The sequence below is a fragment of the Mustela putorius genome, unplaced genomic scaffold, assembly GCF_011764305.1.
Source record: "Mustela putorius furo isolate JIRA1106 unplaced genomic scaffold, ASM1176430v1.1 tig00000997_pilon_pilon_pilon, whole genome shotgun sequence".
NCBI lineage: Eukaryota > Metazoa > Chordata > Mammalia > Carnivora > Mustelidae > Mustela > Mustela putorius.
The window spans coordinates 4,041,314-4,058,063 of record NW_025421527.1 but is presented as its reverse complement, the minus strand read 5'-3'; the positions used below and the strand labels follow the sequence as shown (position 1 = coordinate 4,058,063).

Below are 16,750 nucleotides of genomic sequence, written 5' to 3'. Positions count from 1 at the left end.
CGGAGCCTAAAGTTTCGTCCATGCTGCGGAGGCGAGGCCCGGTATGGGGCCAGCACGGAGAAACCCTGTCTGACCCTGCCTCGGGGATCAGGATGAGCTTCCGAGTGAAATTCTAGAAGATGACAAGGAGTTACCTTAGGAAGGGGGCAAGAGAGGGCCTTTCCCTGAGGGTTGCTGAGGCCACAAACAATTTGGCGCCACTGGGATGTCCAGTGGGGGGTGGGACGCTTCTGCCGAGTGTCTCTGAGCGTCTGTGTGGGGTGCAGCGGGGAGCTCCTGGCTCCCACGTTTTTTGGACGTGGACTTGGTTCTGGGGGTCTCCGCCTAACATCCACGAGTCTTCTGCAGAAAGGATACTGGAAGACTCAACAAGCTAACCACGGTTTGGACTATACGGGAGTATAGCCTCTGTGCTGCCCGAGATTTCCGTGCCCGCCTTTGCCTCTGTGTGTGATAAGCAGCCCAGGAGAGCTGCTCTGGCGGGCTCAGTCCCCAGCGGGGAACAGAGGACGCGGGTCCTGGCCAGCGTGAACGGGCCTTCAGCAGGAGAGCCATGGTGGGAGGAGGGAGCCTTCACCCGCCTGCCGATCCCCGCGACCCTGCCCCGGAGGGACCCCCAGTGCGGTGACGCCTCGCGTAGCCATCGGTTTCAGCAAATACCCTGGGTTGCAGTAAATCCGTGTGGTTATTAAAAAACGTATCGGCTTGATAACTTAGTTTCTATTTGGTAAGTTGCCGCTGCTTTTCTAGTTTGTTGTGCCGCAAGTATATATTTATACCTACTTTTATGTCTCTGTGTCTTTAAATGACACTATTGTACAAATGAATTATGACGACGTTGGGGGAGGGCACGAGGACCTTTTTCCCTTTCAGGGGAGCCACCCCAGGGTTTAAAATCACACGAGCAGATTGGCATTTTAAACGGAAACGTACAGAACATGAAGAGTGGTCTCTGCAGGCTGGCGCGGGCTGGTGAGGGTCAGCGTGGGGCTCTCCAGAAGAGGGCAGGTTCGGGAAACGCTTCGGAGGTCAAACTGGGAGAATTGGTGGCTGGTCGGGGGTAGGAGGTGAGGGTCTGACCCCCGAGTTGCTCCTCGGGTGGAAGTGGCGATTTTGTGGCGTCAGCTAAAGCCAGAGAAAGAAAGGAAAGGGCATTGGGGGGCATCGGGGAGCGGGGGGGCACGGAGACACTGAGTCCCCCGGCGCAGGACGCGTGCGAGGTGTGCAAGTGCCCGGGGCGCGGGGCGGATGCTCAGCGGGCGGTGGATGGAGGAGCCTGGGGCTCGGGGCTCGGGGCGGACGGGGCGGACGGCTGTGTGGATGTGGGCAGGGTCGGCGTGTAGTCGGTGGTCAGGGCGCCTAGAGAGGACGAACGGAGGCCAGGGAAGCAGGTACAGGGTGAGCAGAGCTGTGGCCGGTGCCCTGGAGAGCCCTGGGGGTGGCGGTGCGGAGGGGACCCCGGAACGAACTTCGAGGCGGAGCATCTTAGGGATGGGAGACCTGGAGGGGCGGAAGAAAGGTTGTTGACATTGGTGTGTGCAGGGAGAGGCTGGACGAGATAAGGACCGGACTGTGGTCACTGGAAGTCAGGGAGAAACACAGCACTGTCCCCTTCTGAGTCCCCCGACACCGGCCTTGGATTCGTCCTCAACCACCTGCCTCTCAGGTGTGGTCCCAGTCACTTCGGTGCAGTGGGCAGGAGAAGGGCACCGGCCTGACCTTCCTCGTCTGGTGGGGGCAGGGAGGGCTGCGTCGCTGGGAGACACCCCCCCCATAGGACTGGAGGGGAGACCTAGCGGGGGGGGGAGCCTTGTTGGGGAGTGGGGGGGACCACCAGGAGGAAGGGGTGGGGTAGGAGTGAGAGGGAGGGTTTAGGTGGAGCCGCTGGCAGGCCTGTGAGCCGGTGCTGTGGGAGGGCTGGGTCTCCATCAGCCACAGGAGCCACAGGGCTGGTGACCAGGACACGTGACTGTGCCGTGATGACGGCCCAGGGCTTCGCTGTTCCTCATGATTCAGGACACCTGCTGCCCGGGACCTCCACAGGAACCCCATGGGCCCAGTCAATGGCGTCCCGGGCTTCATCTCTGAGTGCCTGCTGGGGGTCTGCGGTGACCGCGCTCTTGGGTCTCCTCTGTTCATTGGAGCAGAACATGCGGCCCAGGGCCGGGTCTCAGCCACTGAGACGGGAGCCGCAGCTTCCTGGGCTGAGCCCTCGGGACCAGCAGGCAGGGGCGGCCCGGCTGGTCTGACCCAGAGCTGAAGGTCCGAGCAGGGAATCAATCAGATCAACGTTTTGAATGGAAATACCAGCTCCCAGCCCAAGTGGGGGGCGTATCCTCTAGAAATTACCTACCTTTCTAACAGCTCACGAGGTAATTATGGCTAGCCTGGAAAGCGTTCGTTCCCGTTTTCCTCCAGGCCCCTGAAGAGCTCTCCGTTCTGCTTTCTGTCTCTCTCTCTCTCTCCTCAGTAGGCTCCACACCCAGCCTGGATCCCCGTGCGCGGCTTGAACTCACGACCCTGAGATCGGGGCTCGAGCTGAGATCGGGAGCGGGACGCTCAACCGGCTGAGCCCCCCAGGAGGCTCTGCTTTCTCTTTACATGTTTCTATTTCCTCTCTCTGTCCTTACTTGGCCACATACGAATTTAAAAATATCTTTTATTTCTTTTTATTTTTTTAAGATTTAAAAAAAAAAAAAAAAGATTTATTTAAGCCATCTCTATGCCCCGGACGGGGCTCCAACTCAAGTCCCAAGATCAGGAGTTGCACGCGCCACCTACAGAGCCCGCCGGGCGCCCCAGGCATCTTTTAGATACTGAAGGAGGGAGGTGGCCCTAGTTCCCGGCGTTAAGGCAGGAGAGTGTGGAGTAGAGCCAGCGAGCGAGCGCGGGGTGTTCCGTGGCCCTCGCTGTCCATCGAGGACAGACAGTGGAGGCTGGAGCAGTTCTGCCCATTAAGAGAAGCAGGGGCAGGTGGGGCAGGGCTGGGCCGCTGGGGCTCGGGGAGAACTGGTCCCTCGCTGTTGCCACCATCAGCACAGGCCTCGGAGCCTGCTGGCCGTCTGCGCCCCGGCTTGACCACCTGCTGGGGACGTCGCCCTGAGCAGGTGTTTGCCTCTCTGGTGGGAGTCGGATGAGCGCTTGACGACGCGGCTGGTTCACGGGGGCTGCTGCGTGAATGTGGCTTTTTACGGTATTAGGATCCTCTCTGAGGACAGCGGGGCAGTATGTATCTAAGCCATCAAAATGTGATTCTCGGGGCATCTGGGGGGCTCAGTGGGTTAAAGCCTCTGCCTTTGGCCCAGGTTGTGAGCCCAGGGTCCCGGGATCAAGTCCCACATCCGGCTCCCTGCTCAGCGGGGGGAAGGGGCTGTGCTTCTCCCTCTGCCCCTCCCCCTGCTTGTGCGCTCTGTCAAATAAATAAAAATCTTAAAAATAACTAAAAGTGTGATTTTTGAGCCAGTTATTTTATTTTTGAGGATGTAGCTCAAGGAATTATTTCAAAAAAGAAAAACAGATGATAACTTTGGACCAAGGTTTTGACACCATTGTATTTACACAGCAAATAACGGGAAACAACCCAGACGGCCAGCGAGAGGCCGCTGGTGAGTGCCCGCCCCATCGGCATGACCGTTCTGCGCGGTGAGAGGCCCGGCCGGACGTGGACTGTCCGTGCTCGGCGAAGCGCCCACGAAGTAGCCCTCAGGGAGAAAAGAGGTCCCGGACCCATGTGCGTTTTGATGACTTGGATAGCGTTGGGCACATGTGGCCCAGCTGTTTGTGTTTAGGGTTAGAAATGCCTCCTTAAGATTCAGTTTTAGGTACTTTAAAGTAGTTTGGTCACTAAACAAATTGTGTCTTTGAATTCAGTGTTGGACATGACAGCGAGGGCGTGCGCTCAAGCTCTGTGTACGGGCTCTTTGGAGCCCCGCGTCCCTCCCGGGGCCCTGCGGCCGCGCTCAGCTTCCCCGCCGGGTGCCGGCGTCCGCAGCCCCGACAACTCCCAGAGGCTTCCGAAGGGCCGTCACTTGTACCTCAGTGCCTCTCAGCACGTAGCAGGCTCTTAAGAAACACTCACTGGGTTATCACACACGTGTGCATACGTGTGTATACTGTGTGCATACGTGTGTGTTTGTATATGTACACGTGTGTACGTGTGTGTATACATGTGTGTACGTGTGTGTACGTGTGTGCGCGCATGTGCGTATACATGCGCGTGTATGTGTGTATGCGCATACACGTGTGTGCACACGTGCGTGTACACATGTGCGTATACGTGCGTGTGTGACTGTGTATGCGTGTGTGTACGCATGTGCGTATACGTGCGTGTGTGTGCGCGCGCATACGTGTGCGTGTACATGTGTGTATACGCATGTGCGTATACATGCGTGTGTGGGTGTGTGTGCATGCGTGTGTACGTGTGTGTGTGCGCGTACTGGAATTTTCTTCTCCCCTCTTGGGCAGGGTCCTCATTTGGGAGCTGAGGAAGGAGAAGGAAGGGATATCCTCGCTGCCACCAGCAATTCGGGGCAGCAAACGACTTGCTTTTGGGTTTAGATTCCCGGGCCTCTTGCCCAGGCACGTCAAGGTTCTAGTGACAAACGCCTCGCCTGAAAGGAGCATGTGCTGTGTCACCCTGAGAGCCCTGGCTTCGTGGGGGACACGCTGTTATTCACATCACGCAGCCGGGGTGAGCACAGGCCGACGTGACCACGTGTGCAAATGCACAGACACAGCGAAATGTTTGCTCCTGCGGTTGCACTGAGAATCACACAGGAATTGGGGAAACCTCCCTCTCGATATGTAACCTGCTCGGACTTCTAAGGGCTCTGAGTGCCTCTTAAGCCCTCAGTGCTCATGAGGGTGGTGAGGTGCGAGGGGGGGAAGCTCCCGTTTTACCTGTGACCTCAGACAAGCTACGGGCCACCATCACCACGGCCCCTCTGGCTCCCAACAGTCTAGAGCTCGTGAGGCCAGGGTGGGCGACTTCCTCCAACGCTGCTTGAACCCACGAGTGTCCCTGTGCTTGGTGTGACGGCGCCGGCAGCAGGGGTGTTTGGAGCGCTGTCTGGTCCTGGTTCCTGCTGCTCCTGGAAGAAGGCTGAGCGTCCACTCTGTGCTCTCCCCGGCGGGGGGGGGTGTTGGTGGCCACAGGCAGCCAGAGGCTGTCATGTCGGGGTTGATGGCTGCACCCCATTGTCCCAGAGGGGCTGCTAACTGGCTGTTTGTGGTCACAGGAGACCTGCAGATCCTTTGGTGGCTCCTCCGTGATTTGCAAAGGGGGCTTGGAACGGGATGGTTTCATGAACGGTTTTTATCTGAAACTCCCTTCCCAACCTGAGAAGACCCCAGGGTGTCCCTCACCCCTTCTTCTCAAACCTAGCCATGCCCTCAGGCTGTGCCCTGCCGGCCCCCCCACCCCACCCAGTCCCCCCCACCTCCCTGGACCGCCCGGTGGGAGCGGCCACGGCGCTGGTGGAGGCTCTGGCCACCAGAGGGCACTCTCACGACACAGGACCGCCGCGGCGTCCTGCGCTGGGGAGCCCGCCAGGACTTGCCCACTTGCCGAGGCCACCCTCTGTGGGAGTGAGTCCCAGCCTGGGACAATTTCCGCCCCCTAGGGACAGTTGAGAGCATCTGCTGGCGTCCGGAGGCCAGGGACGGATGTTGTCAGCAACCCGGGACGCAGAGCACAGCTCCCACCACAGCAGAATAGCCGCCCCAGATGGCCACGGTGCCAAGGCTGGGAAAGTGGGCTTTGCCCACACGCAGGGCACCCCCACCCCTGCCAGGGTACGTCTCCTGGCCTGTCCTGTCCCAGTTCACCTCCCCCAAAGGGAACTTTTGGATACTGGCAAACACTGCTCATTCCCTGAAAGGCAGTGGTCACAGAAGGGGTGGGTAGGGCAGAGGGCACATGGGGGTCCCTGGTACGGGACCCTGTCCGTGGGGTTGGCTCTCCAAGCAGCGCCCAGGCCCCCTGACAGTGCGAGCCAGTTCCTGGGGCCGGAGGGACACCACCAGCTCTTTGTCTCCCAGACTGGGCAGGGGGAGGGGACGCCCTGGCCTGGGGGCTCCTCCCTCCCATAGGGCCGGGGCTAGGCCTGCAGCTTGAGGAGCCATCGAGAAGCAGCTCTTGACATCTCCTGGGGGGAAGACCTGCTGTGGGGGGAGGCAGAGGCGGTGCTCTGGCCGTGTCCAGCCTGCAGGCCCAGCGGCTGCGCTCTGGCTCATCTCAGTCTCTCTGCGGGGTGAGGGCCTGACCCTGAGCTACTCGGGGCCTCTCCCTCCCCACACATCGGCCACAGAGAGGGACAGGGCGGCAGCAGAAAGCAAGGCGCACACTCACTCCTGGATGAGGGACCAGGACCCCCTGTGCCCCCTTGGGGAGACGAGAACCTGGCGTGGGTGGCCGAGAGACAGGAGGGCGTCTGGTTCGCTTGCCTTGGCTCCGGGAAAATTCTGCCCCCGGCTTTGCCCTCACACAGCAGGAGCCCCTCAGGCGTGACCCCCTCCCCTAGCCACCCAGGCTTCTATCAGCTCCGTGTGTCATTCTGAGGCCCCGGGGAGAGAGGAGGGGACCCTGCCAAGGCCCTCCATCACCCCACCCCCTTCGAATGTGCTCGGAGGTCACGCAGGGACCCGAGGGTGCTTCTGGGAAGGCCCTGCTCTCTCCGCTCGGGGTCTGTCCCTGTGCCTGGTCTCCCACGTGGCTGGGGAGGGGCGCTCCTCACCAGGCTTCCGTCAGCCTCTCCCTCTGTGGAGGGGATGGCGGCCCCTCTCTCCCACAGGAACCTTGGGTGGCGTGTAGCCCTGCGCCAGGTCAGGGCCGCCGGAGTGGGGTGGGGACGCGGCAGGGGTGGTCGGCCAAGAGGGCAGGTGGCCAAGGGCGTTTTATTCACGGTCTGCTGGGCAGAATTACAGAACCCATGAGGCCAGTCCCTCCCTGCCCCAGGCCCTTGGGGCTGAGGAGTTGGGGGGGGGGTGGCGACAGAAGGAAGTGTCTGCGTGGACAGGAGCTCCCAGGGCTGGTGGAGGAGTGTGAGGAGGGCGGGGCAGAGACTGGGAGCGGGGCCTGGAGGAGGGGCCTGGGCCCTAACACTCAGGGCATGCTGACCCCTGACCCCCCAACCCAGACACCCACTTTCTCCCTCGTGTGGGCAGCTGGGGGGCTGGGCCCGTGGAAGGAAGTGGAGATGAAGACTGTCTCCGTAATCTGATTGACAACGGGGTGGGAAAGGGGGGCCTTGCCTCAATCTTCCTCACCCCTGCAATGCTCCCCACCTCCTTTTGTCCAGCTCCACCCCTTCAAAGCTGGGCCGGGCAAAGCCAGAAAGGAAGCAGACGAGAGGAGGGATGGAGTTGGGGGACCCCCACCCCCTCTCTCTTCCCCACCTAGGGAGGGTCCAAGGGCCACACTGCCTTGAAGTTCTCCAGCCGGGGGGACACAAGGCTTTTGTCCCCAGTTTGGGGTCTGAGAATGTCCGAGGAGAAGCCCTCCCTGGGATCCGGGCGTCTCTTTGCACCCATCATGGGATAGGGCTTCACCTCCAGGCCCTGGGGCCTCAGCGACAAGAGCCGGAGCCTCTCACCACCCCCCTGTCCCAGCCCAGCCAACAGGGGGAGTCCCGGAAACGGGCGGGTCCCTATGGGGCCCCTGGGCCCTGGGAGCAGGGTGTCTGGCTTGGGGGCCCCTGGGAACGGCTGCTCCGGGGGGACAGGAGGCAGGAAGGGCCCTGAGAGGTGGGTCCAGTCGGCAGGGAGGGAGGGTGGCGGGGGAGGGGCGAAGGACGCCAGACTGGGCGGCGGGTCCTGGAGGCTCCCCAGGAGGCAGCCAGGGCCGAGCTGGCAGGGGCCCGGGAGAGAGCCAAGGCCTGGAGAGAGAGCGAGAGGGGCAGAGGTCAGGCGGGTCCCCCCGCTTCTCCACCCACTTCCCTCTCCTCTTCCTGGAAACTTCCTCTCCCCACTGTGCACCTTCCTGTCTTCTTCGCTTGGAGTCTGTTTCCTGGGGGCAGCCTGGGTGCGCCCTTCCTGGCCCCCGTCCTCTCCCGGGGGCCCCCGGTAGACTGCTGCACTTGTGCTGTTACCTCCTGTAGGTCTGTGTCCCCGGCCCAGCCCAGAGGGGACAGGCCTGCCGCGCTTTCCCTGGACCCAGCCCCACCGGGCGCTTAGGAGCTCAGTGCCCGTGTGTGCGATGACTTGGATGAGGACGTCCTTTGCCGCATCTCCGTGAATCTTGTCCTCACTCTGTCTGGCCTGGAGCAAAGGCCTGGGGCTCTAGCGCCGGGCCCTGGGCTTCTCTGGCTGCCTCTGCTCCCCCAGGAGCCTCCTCCCCGCCGCCCTCACACCCCCCTGCCCTCCTGCTCTGCGGGCATCCTGCAGTGGGGTGCCCAGGCCTGGCCCGGGACTCGGGGTGACTAGCAGAACCTCACACCACTGTCTATTTCCAAAGGCCCGACTCCAATCCCTCAGGTCCCTCCTTAGCAAGGCCACATCCTTTAACCGCAGAGCAGGGTGAGCGCAGCGGTGGGGCTGGACTTTAAAAAAACTGGAAAAGCACATCAGTGACGCTGTCACACACCGGACAGACTGGAAAGGAGCACTCTTTCTGAAGTCGGGGCTCTGAAGCGAAGAATAGGACATGGTCCTGCGTGGGGCAGGGGTGCCCCTCCCTGGGTCCCCGGGGTTACCATCCTCGAGGTCCCCGGGTCTCCTGAGGCCGAGGCTGTGTCGGCCCTGGGCGGGAGGCTGAGTCACGGGAGGCTGAGTCGGCACAGAGGAGCCGGTTCTGACCGAGCTGCCCCTGCCTCACTTCCCGGCGCCTGCTGCCCCTGCCTCCGAATCCTGACCGCTCTTCCTCCCTGAAGCAGCATCCTGCTGGTGAGGGGCGGCTCTAGCCTTCTGGAATCCCAGTCCAGAAGTGGGCCCGGGGCTGCTCTCCCCTCCTGGGGACCTAAGCCAGGCAGGGCACGTGTGGGTGCCCGCAGAGGGCAGGGAGGAGCACGAAGCTCCCTCCAAGCTGGGGCTCGCCAGGGACACCATCTCCCCCTCACGGTTTCCCAAAGAGAAAGCTGTGTGCCCGAGGCATTCCCGGAGCCGGGGGGCTGGGAGGGGGTAGGGGTGGGGAGTAAGGTGGTGTGGAAGAACAGGGTGCCGTGCGGCCTCCGTCTGGCTCCAGGGGCAGGCGGGTGGCCGTGCGAGTCCCGGCATGCCCTGGGCGGAACACACCTACAGCCTCAGCGGCACTCCGGGGCCCAGAGCCAGGCCCTTCGGGGCGCCCAGCTACCTACGCTGCAGGTAGGGCGAAGGCCAAGGGTCGACCCCCATGAAATTGCTGGGAGAGAAGGAGCAGCAGGTCTGGGACCTCTGTATGGAGCTCGGGCTACTGGAGGGTCCCTGGGAACTTCCTCACAGAGAGAATCACCTCCCTGTTTACAGCCCTGGGAGAGCTGGCCTCTGCCTCCATTTCCACGGTCTCCCCCAGCCGCGCTGGCCTTTCCCAGAACCTCTTTCCTGCCCCAGGGCCTTTGCAGGTACTGTTCTCTCTGCTTGCCATGCTCTCCTCCCTCTCTCTCCTGTTGGCTCTCCTTCTCCACCTGGTACGGGTGGCTGGGTTCCGGCCCCATCATCCTCTGCCCAAGTGACCCTCCCCAGCTGACCAGGACCAGACACACGCCTCTTGGAACCCCAGCTCTGCATAGACCCCAAGTCATCTTTCTGAGATTAAAAATCTCATCAGGCCTCTCCCCGCTGGGGGCCTCCCACCCATGGGTTCAGTCCCACCCATCAGCGTGGCTCTGAGTCCTCCGTGCCCGGACACCTGCTGCTTGGCCAGCTTCCTCTGCCCCGCCCCTTTGCCCCCATGCCCTCCGCATCCCTTGTCTCCAAGCATGGCAGCCCCCCCGGGGCGCTTCAGCTTTGCTGCATCTGCTCTCCGCTGTCCCAAAGCTACTCCCTCTGCCGGGGCCGGGGCACCTCCTGCACCTGCTTCGCCAGCCCAGGGGTCGCTCTCCTGCAGGACGCCCGCCCCTCCTCTGCATTCCGGGAGCTCCTGGCTCTTCCCTGAGTCTCGGCCCAGTCACCGACCTTCCAAACCCGCACACTGGGGGAGTAGCAGGGCTGGGGTTGCGGAAGGGTGAATGGGTGTAGAACTCCTGGTCTCAGCCTCCCACTGTGCGCTGGGCCGGGGGGTCCCTCCACCCCTCCCCGCTCTGCTTCCCGTCCCTGCCCCAGCACTCACGGGGGGCACCGCTGCTGCTCCCCTTCTTGTCCTCAGTGGCCTCTGGCAGCCCGTGGGGGGTCTGGTGTCCAGCCAGCTGCTCAGCCGTGGCCCGCTGGGCAAGCAGCAGGCTATGCAGGAGCTGGGGCAGGGGTGAGAAGCGGCGGTGGGGTGGGACGGGCTGGGCCGGCCTGCGCTCCCCAGTTCACACGGCGCCCAGAGCCACTTGCTAGCACAATGGAGTGTTCTCAGGATGGTTGTTAAACGGTCACTGCCCACATGCCCGGGGGCCTCCCCTGGCACCCACCACGGGAGGACTGACGCCTGGCAAGGAAGGAGGCGCCCTCACTCCCAGGTGTGTGCTGCGCTGTGAGCCACGCAGGGGTGAGTCACGGCGCCGCTCCTGCCCTTGGGCGCTCAGGGACTACAAGGCAGGGGGAGGGCAGGGGGTCTCCTGGGTGGAAGGGCCCGGGCTGTGGGGGCACCTACCTCGCTGGGCAGGCCCGTGGGCAGCAGGGCTGGCCGGATGAGGGCGGGGGCCCCCAGCAGCACTTGGGGGGCAGGCGGAGCCCACAGCTCCCACAGAGGGCAGCTGACCACGATCAGCCTGCTGAAGTTGAACTTGTACGTGAACCGTTTGCCTTTGGTCTTGTGCAGGATCCTCTTATTGTAGTAGTATCTGCAGGGTCGGAGGTGGAGGGTGCGGGCTTAGCCCAGGGCCAGTAAGCCCAGGGCCAGGGAGCCAAGCCCCAGCCAGGGGGGTGGGGGGGGGGGGGGTGGTGACAGGGACCCTGACCTCTGACCCCTCGGCTCCGCCCCTGCTCGTCCCCCCCTCACCGGAGGGCCCGGCTCAGCTTGTCATAGTTCATCTGGGGCTTGCACTTCCTGCGGCCCCAGAGGCGGGCCACCTCGTCGGGGTCCTTGATGACGAACTCCCCGTACTCTCCCTGCTGCCAGGCGATGACATGGCGGAACTCCTCCTTCTGCAGCAGCTCCAGGATGAAGTGCCACAGCTGGATCTGCCGGGAGCCCGGGGACGACTCGGTCTTGTAGGCCCAGTCCGGGAAGGCCACGCCTGGGGGCAGGGGTGTGAGTGCCACCCGGCTGCTGCTCGCTCGGAGGCCCCCCGGCCGCCCCCTGCCCCTGCTGCGAAGGGCCTGGGGGACTTGGTGGAGGCTCACCTGAGATCCAGGGGCTGCCCGGGCCGGCAGGGGCGCCCTCGACGGTGCAGCTGCACTGCATGGTCCTCCGGGGGGGGGCGGCGAGGGCCGCGTCTGGGCCTGGTGGGAGGCGGTGCTGCTGAGGCGGGAGGCGAAGAAGGAAGGTAAGAGAAGCGGGGAGACGCGAGGGGAGACTGAGGCGGGACCCTGGGGCGGCCGCCGGCAGGAAGCTCCCCCCACCATCCCGAGGGCCAGGCCAGCCTCCTCCGGCCCGGATTGGGGCTGAGCCACCTACAGGTGGGTCCCAGCCCCTGCCCCTGTGGGGGGCTGCACCCAGGACAGGACTCACGGGATCGGAGGTTTCCCCAAGAGAAGACAGGAGAAAATGTAATTAATCGGAGGGTCCTGGTCAGCCTTGAGGAGATCCGCAAACCTGTAGCTCTGTGGCCCGGGAAGGTGGTCGCGAGTCGGGGGACCTGGGATTGTGCTTTTCTCAGCGGGGGTCTGCCGCGCGGGCCCAGGCCTGGCAGGCTGGGGCTTTTCCAGAAGTGGCCGGCAAGGGCATCCACGGGAGGCAAAGAAGAAGTTATCCACGGTGTTCCGTATCTGTCTTCCCCTCAGAGTGGGAGCTCGAAGGCGTCAGGAATCCTCGCCGTCTGGTTCACGGCCGGCCGGCTCCCCAGGGGCCTGCCCGGCACCGGCCTCCGACCCGCAAGTGCTCAGTCAGTGTCCACTGAATTACCGAACCCCGGGCCCTTGGATACTGCGATCTTGTCTGTCCCCAGACTGGCGGGAGGCACAGCGGTGAGATGGGGGGAGGCTGGGGAGCGGGCCCCCACGGCTGGATCTTGCCTGATGCAGGCCAGGGCGGTGGGAGGAAGTGTTCATGTCCTAGAGCCTTCCAGATGGGGTCGAGGCTGGCACTCCGGGCCCAGTCCCACTGTCACTGAGGGCAGAGTGTTGGGGGGATGTGGGGTGTGGGCCCGCTCCTGGAGCAGACGGTCCCTGCACGGGCAGGATCGTGTGTGCACTGGGGACCAGCTTGGGTGACCTGACTCTGGATTTGCAGGTTGAGGGAAGTCGGGCAGAGGGAGGGCTGCTCTCGGCTGGAACTTAGGAGGCTGGAAGGTCTGGGGGGCGTGTGGAGGCTTGTCTGGAGTGGCCGCCTCACTTCCCAGATGGCTCACCAAGGGAGAGCCTTCTGACGCACGCACCTAGCCACTGTCCCTCCACTCCTAAGGCACAGCACCTGCTTGCTTGCCGAGTCTCAAACGTTAAGGATCCCCTGGGAATCTCTCCACAATGCAGATTCTGATGCTGTGGGACTGGATGGTGCCTGCGAGTCTGGATTTCTAACATGCTCCCTGCAAGCAGGGACCCTCCTGAGAGCGGCATCGGGGAGGGGTCAGGTCTGCTCGGGATCCCAGATGCCTCAGCTGGCGAGACAGTCCGGTCCCCCCACCGTAGAGATCGTATGGGTCTCCTGCTTTCCCTTTCCCAGGGGTTCAACGGACAAAGTGACAGCTCCTGGGGAAGGTGCTTCTGGGGGTCCCCAGTCTGGCCTGAGCGGAAAGCATCCCTGGAAATTAAGGCGGCCGAGGGCGAGCGGGTGACGCCCACTCGGAGTCTGCAGGAGTAGGTTTCCCCGCCCATCCCTCTGCTGGCTGATAGTCTGGAAATTCTCCTGGTTCTTTCCTCCCCTGAAGCGGACGCCTCCACCCGCCCCCACCTTCCTTTCCTGCCTTGTCTGTTGGGAAGTTCCTCCTGTCTCAAGTGCGTTGGGAACCCTCCACCTCGCCTTAGGAAAATGGGTTGGGAGATGATGGAGGGAGAGCAGGGGTCCATGGAGGTGAGAGGTCCCGGGGACACTGTTCTGCGGAGGGAGCTGGTGGGACTCCTACAGCTGCCGCCGTGCACGGGTCTGGAGGACTGGAGACTCCCGGGAACCTGGGGGGCTCAATTCTTTAAGCATCTGCCTTCGGTTCAGGTCATGATCCTGGGGTCCTGGGATCGAGTCCCGCATCAGACTCCCAGATCTGGGTCACAGTGCGGAGACAAGCCCCACTGGGGACAGTGGAAACACAGAGATGACAGCCTCCAGGTGGGGGGCAGGGGTTAGGCTGGTCAGCGCAGAGCCAACTGCCCTGCTTCTCTCTCTGCCCCTCCCCATGCTCTCTCTCTAATAAATGAATAAAATCTATTTTTAAAAAAGGAGAATGATAAACCCACTGCAGAGCAGACCCTCAGTGTGCCCTGTGCCCCGCCCAGGAATTGACATGCCCGCCCCAAAACCTCATCGGAACTATCTGAGATGGAGCTCAGAGAGGTGGAGGAACTTCTCTAAGGCCACACAGCCCTCAAGTGAAAGAGCGGAAAGCAAGACCTTAATTCAAGATATAAAATATTCTGCCACCCAGGTGGGCTACCAATATCCTGTCTGGCCCCCAAAGGGAAAAAAAAACCCTAAATACAAAAACCAAAGTGGCGTCAGTGGCGAGCTCAAGCCTGCCCTCCTGCCCCTCGTCATTTTCCAGCCTGCCCTGTGTTTATGGGAGTCCCTCCTGGACCCCCACGTCCTTGAGGAGCTTATCACCTGGACATGGGTCCTCCCTGCCGTTGAGTCCTGCCCAACGTCTTCCCTCAAGTCCCCTCCTTCCGTGCTAGAGCCCCGAGGAGCTGACCCAGCCTCAGACAGGCTCTAACCCCCGCTCTGGTGATGAGGCTCCAGAGGCTGGGGGAGGCACCCCGCTCTGTCCCCCAACCCTGCACCAAGGCCCCTGGCTTCATCCCTCTGGTGTTGCCTGGTGCCCAGGGTGAAGCGCTGCGGGGCGGGGGTGGGTGGTCTCTCACAGCCCCTACAGCTCCGGGCTGGGGTGGGGAACTATCCAGCAAAAAGGGTCCTAACTCTGGGAAACTCTGTCGTTAAAGGGTTGTAGCAACGCCACCGCGGTCCGCTGCCCGGGTGCCAGCAGTCTCCTTGGCCATTGCAGGGCTCCTTACAACACATGTAGGGTTTAGGTCAGGATCGAGTAATGCAGCATAGACAATGCTGGTGACAAGAGAGAGGGAGCCTTATGCCAGGGCGTGGAGCTCGAGGAAATATCCCGGGCAGGTCTGATCTTTCGGAGTTGAGTCAAGAGGACTGGGGTCCCTATCCCGCCCGGCACGGGGCTTGACGTTTCCCCCAAAGCTACGGCACTGAACCTTCACGATAACCCCTTGACGTGGCCACTCACATCCCCATTTTACAGGTGTCGGAAATCGAGGCTCCAAGGAGGAGATGCACGGAAGATCCCAGGGCGAGGGGCAGAGCTGGCCGGCAGGGAACGGTCTGTCTGCCTGGAGCTCTGAGCAGTAATCACTCAGGGGGGCCCGGGAGCTGAGGCCGAACCCCCGGTGTGGAGCGGATGGCGGGGCCCTGGGTCCTGGAGGAGACTTTCAGCTGAGCTGTGACGCTTGGGGACGCTCTGCCAGATGCGGGGGAGGGGAAACACAGGGACACACTCAAGAAGAAACAAAGTTGCTAGTTCAAGACCGATGCTGCCTCCCTAACTGAAGAGCCAGACTTGCAGCAGAAGGGGCTTTGCCGCTGGGCCTTCTGCGAGGCCAGCCTGCGTGACTGCGCCGCCGTGTCCTTGGCCTCAGCCCGGTCCTCTCAGCAAGCCCCCGACTGATCTGGCAGGAGAGCCGCGGAGAGGAAGGGTGCCTGGGGTGCCTGTGAGAAGCACCTCCACGGGCTGTGTACACAGGCTGGGATAAGAGGGTCACAGTGGGGAGACAAGCCCAGAGGGGGACAGTGGAAACACAGAGATGACAGCCTCCAGGTGGGGGGCAGGGGTTGGGCTGGTCAGCCCGGAGCCAACTGCCTGGCCCCTGCCCCGCCGTCAAATCCCAATCTGATTAGAAGCCTCCAGTCTGTCCCCTTGATCTCAGTCCCAAGTGGAGAGTAGGTAGTCCTGAGACCTCCCTAATGCTATTAGCTAAAGCTGCTTAGGTAGGGGTGCGAGGGGTGGGGGGGAGTGCCCGGGAGGGCCAAGCCAACCACCTTTACCCCTGGGGGGTCCCAGGGAGGGGCAGGGATAGATGTTCTTTCTTCCTGAGCCCCCAGGGCATCTTGCTCCTTGGCCAAGTCCCCAAGCCCAGGGAGCCCTTTCTGGTGCTCCTCCAGCTGACCGCCCCCCCCCCCCCGGGTCAGCCTTTCCTGCCAGCGCCCCTCCCGGGAGACGTGCACCTCCCTGCTGCTCCCCTAGAAGGGTCCCCAGGCAGGCCCGCTTCTCCCACAGCTGTTCCCCCTCCAGGGGCCTTCGGGTCCCAGGTTGCTGCGTCCCCCACACACCCCCAGCCCGGTCCCTCGCAGACCCTCTGACTCTGATCTCTGAGTCCCTGGGGGCCGTGGGCTCGAAAAGGTTTGCGCAACCACGAGCAGACATGAGAAGCCAGACACCCCCAGGCCTACGCCAGACCTGTCAGAAGGGCAGCTGAAGGCTGAGGGGAAGGTGGCCCAGCCCTGGGGCCGGGGTTGGGAGAAGGGCCCTGGGGGTCAGGAGGCAGGCTCCCAGCGCCCCCCTCCCCTCTCCCCTCTCTGGTCTCTGTTCCCCTTGCTTTGACCTTTTCATCTTCAGCTCATTTCCTGCTTCCTGACTATTTCTTCTCTCTCCTTTCCCAGTCCCGTCCACCGGGCTTCTCGAGTCTTCCCTCCCCGGCGTCTGCTCCGTCCTCTTCTGTCTCGGTTTCGAGGCTGTTCCTTCTTTCTCAGACCAGACGGCACCATGCGCCCAGCCCAGCCCCTCCTCCAGCCTCTCCCCGAGCTCCTGCCCTCTGTCTCACCCATCCTGCGGAGCTGGAAACGGAATGCAGCCCCCCCAGCCGCCTGCCCCAACCTATGTGGCCTCCTCACACCACCTGCCTCCCTCCCAATGCCCCCCCGCGTCGCACCCCTCCCGGGGCAACCCCAGGCTCAGTTCCTTTCATCTCATTCCCGGCAGGCAGCTGCGCCCCGGGGATCCCCCTGCCTGGACATCCCCGGTCCTTCCCTTTGTCCACCCCCAACCCACCCAGGGACAAGAAATCCCCTCCAGCAGGCGCTGAGGTGGCCAAGGAGCCAGGCCAGGCCGGCCAGAGGAAGTGAAACTCTCAGCCAAATGCTAAGCTGGGATGGCGTGCGCGGGCTCTGAGCACATCGGGACCAGTGTTTCAGGGCCTCATCGGGACCAGTGTTTCAGGACCTCATCGGGACCAGTGTTTCAGGACCTCATCGGGACCAGTGTTTCAGGACCTCATCGGGACCAGTGTTTCAGGACCTCATCGGGACCAGTGTTTCAGGACCTCGCCAGCTGCTGGGGGTTCTGCCACCTTCTGGCTCACCCCCTCA

At 62.7% G+C, this 16,750-nt stretch overlaps 1 protein-coding gene across 1 annotated transcript; it reads right to left on the bottom strand.

The window, feature by feature from the left end:
* Positions 1–6,881: 6,881 nt before the first annotated feature.
* ETV3L (ETS variant transcription factor 3 like) lies at positions 6,882–16,278 on the bottom strand. The gene is made up of 5 exons (XM_045086699.1): positions 11,401–16,278; positions 11,057–11,294; positions 10,709–10,898; positions 10,241–10,361; positions 6,882–7,874 (listed from the first exon to the last, which is right to left on the bottom strand). The coding sequence occupies exons 1-5, from the start codon at positions 11,459–11,461 to the stop codon at positions 7,396–7,398; spliced, it is 1,089 nt and encodes a 362-aa protein (XP_044942634.1). The 5' UTR covers positions 11,462–16,278; the 3' UTR covers positions 6,882–7,395.
* Positions 16,279–16,750: the final 472 nt, after the last annotated feature.

Coding starts and splice junctions, on each gene's coding strand:
- ETV3L (XM_045086699.1), bottom strand. CDS start 11,461: ATGCAGTGCAGCTGCACCGTCGAGGGCGCCCCTGCCGGCCCGGGCAGC. Junction 11,295..11,400: donor GGGCAGCCCCTGGATCTCAG/GTGAGCCTCCAC, acceptor CCCTGCCCCCAG/GCGTGGCCTTCCCGGACTGG. Junction 10,899..11,056: donor AAGCTGAGCCGGGCCCTCCG/GTGAGGGGGGGA, acceptor CCGACCCTGCAG/ATACTACTACAATAAGAGGA.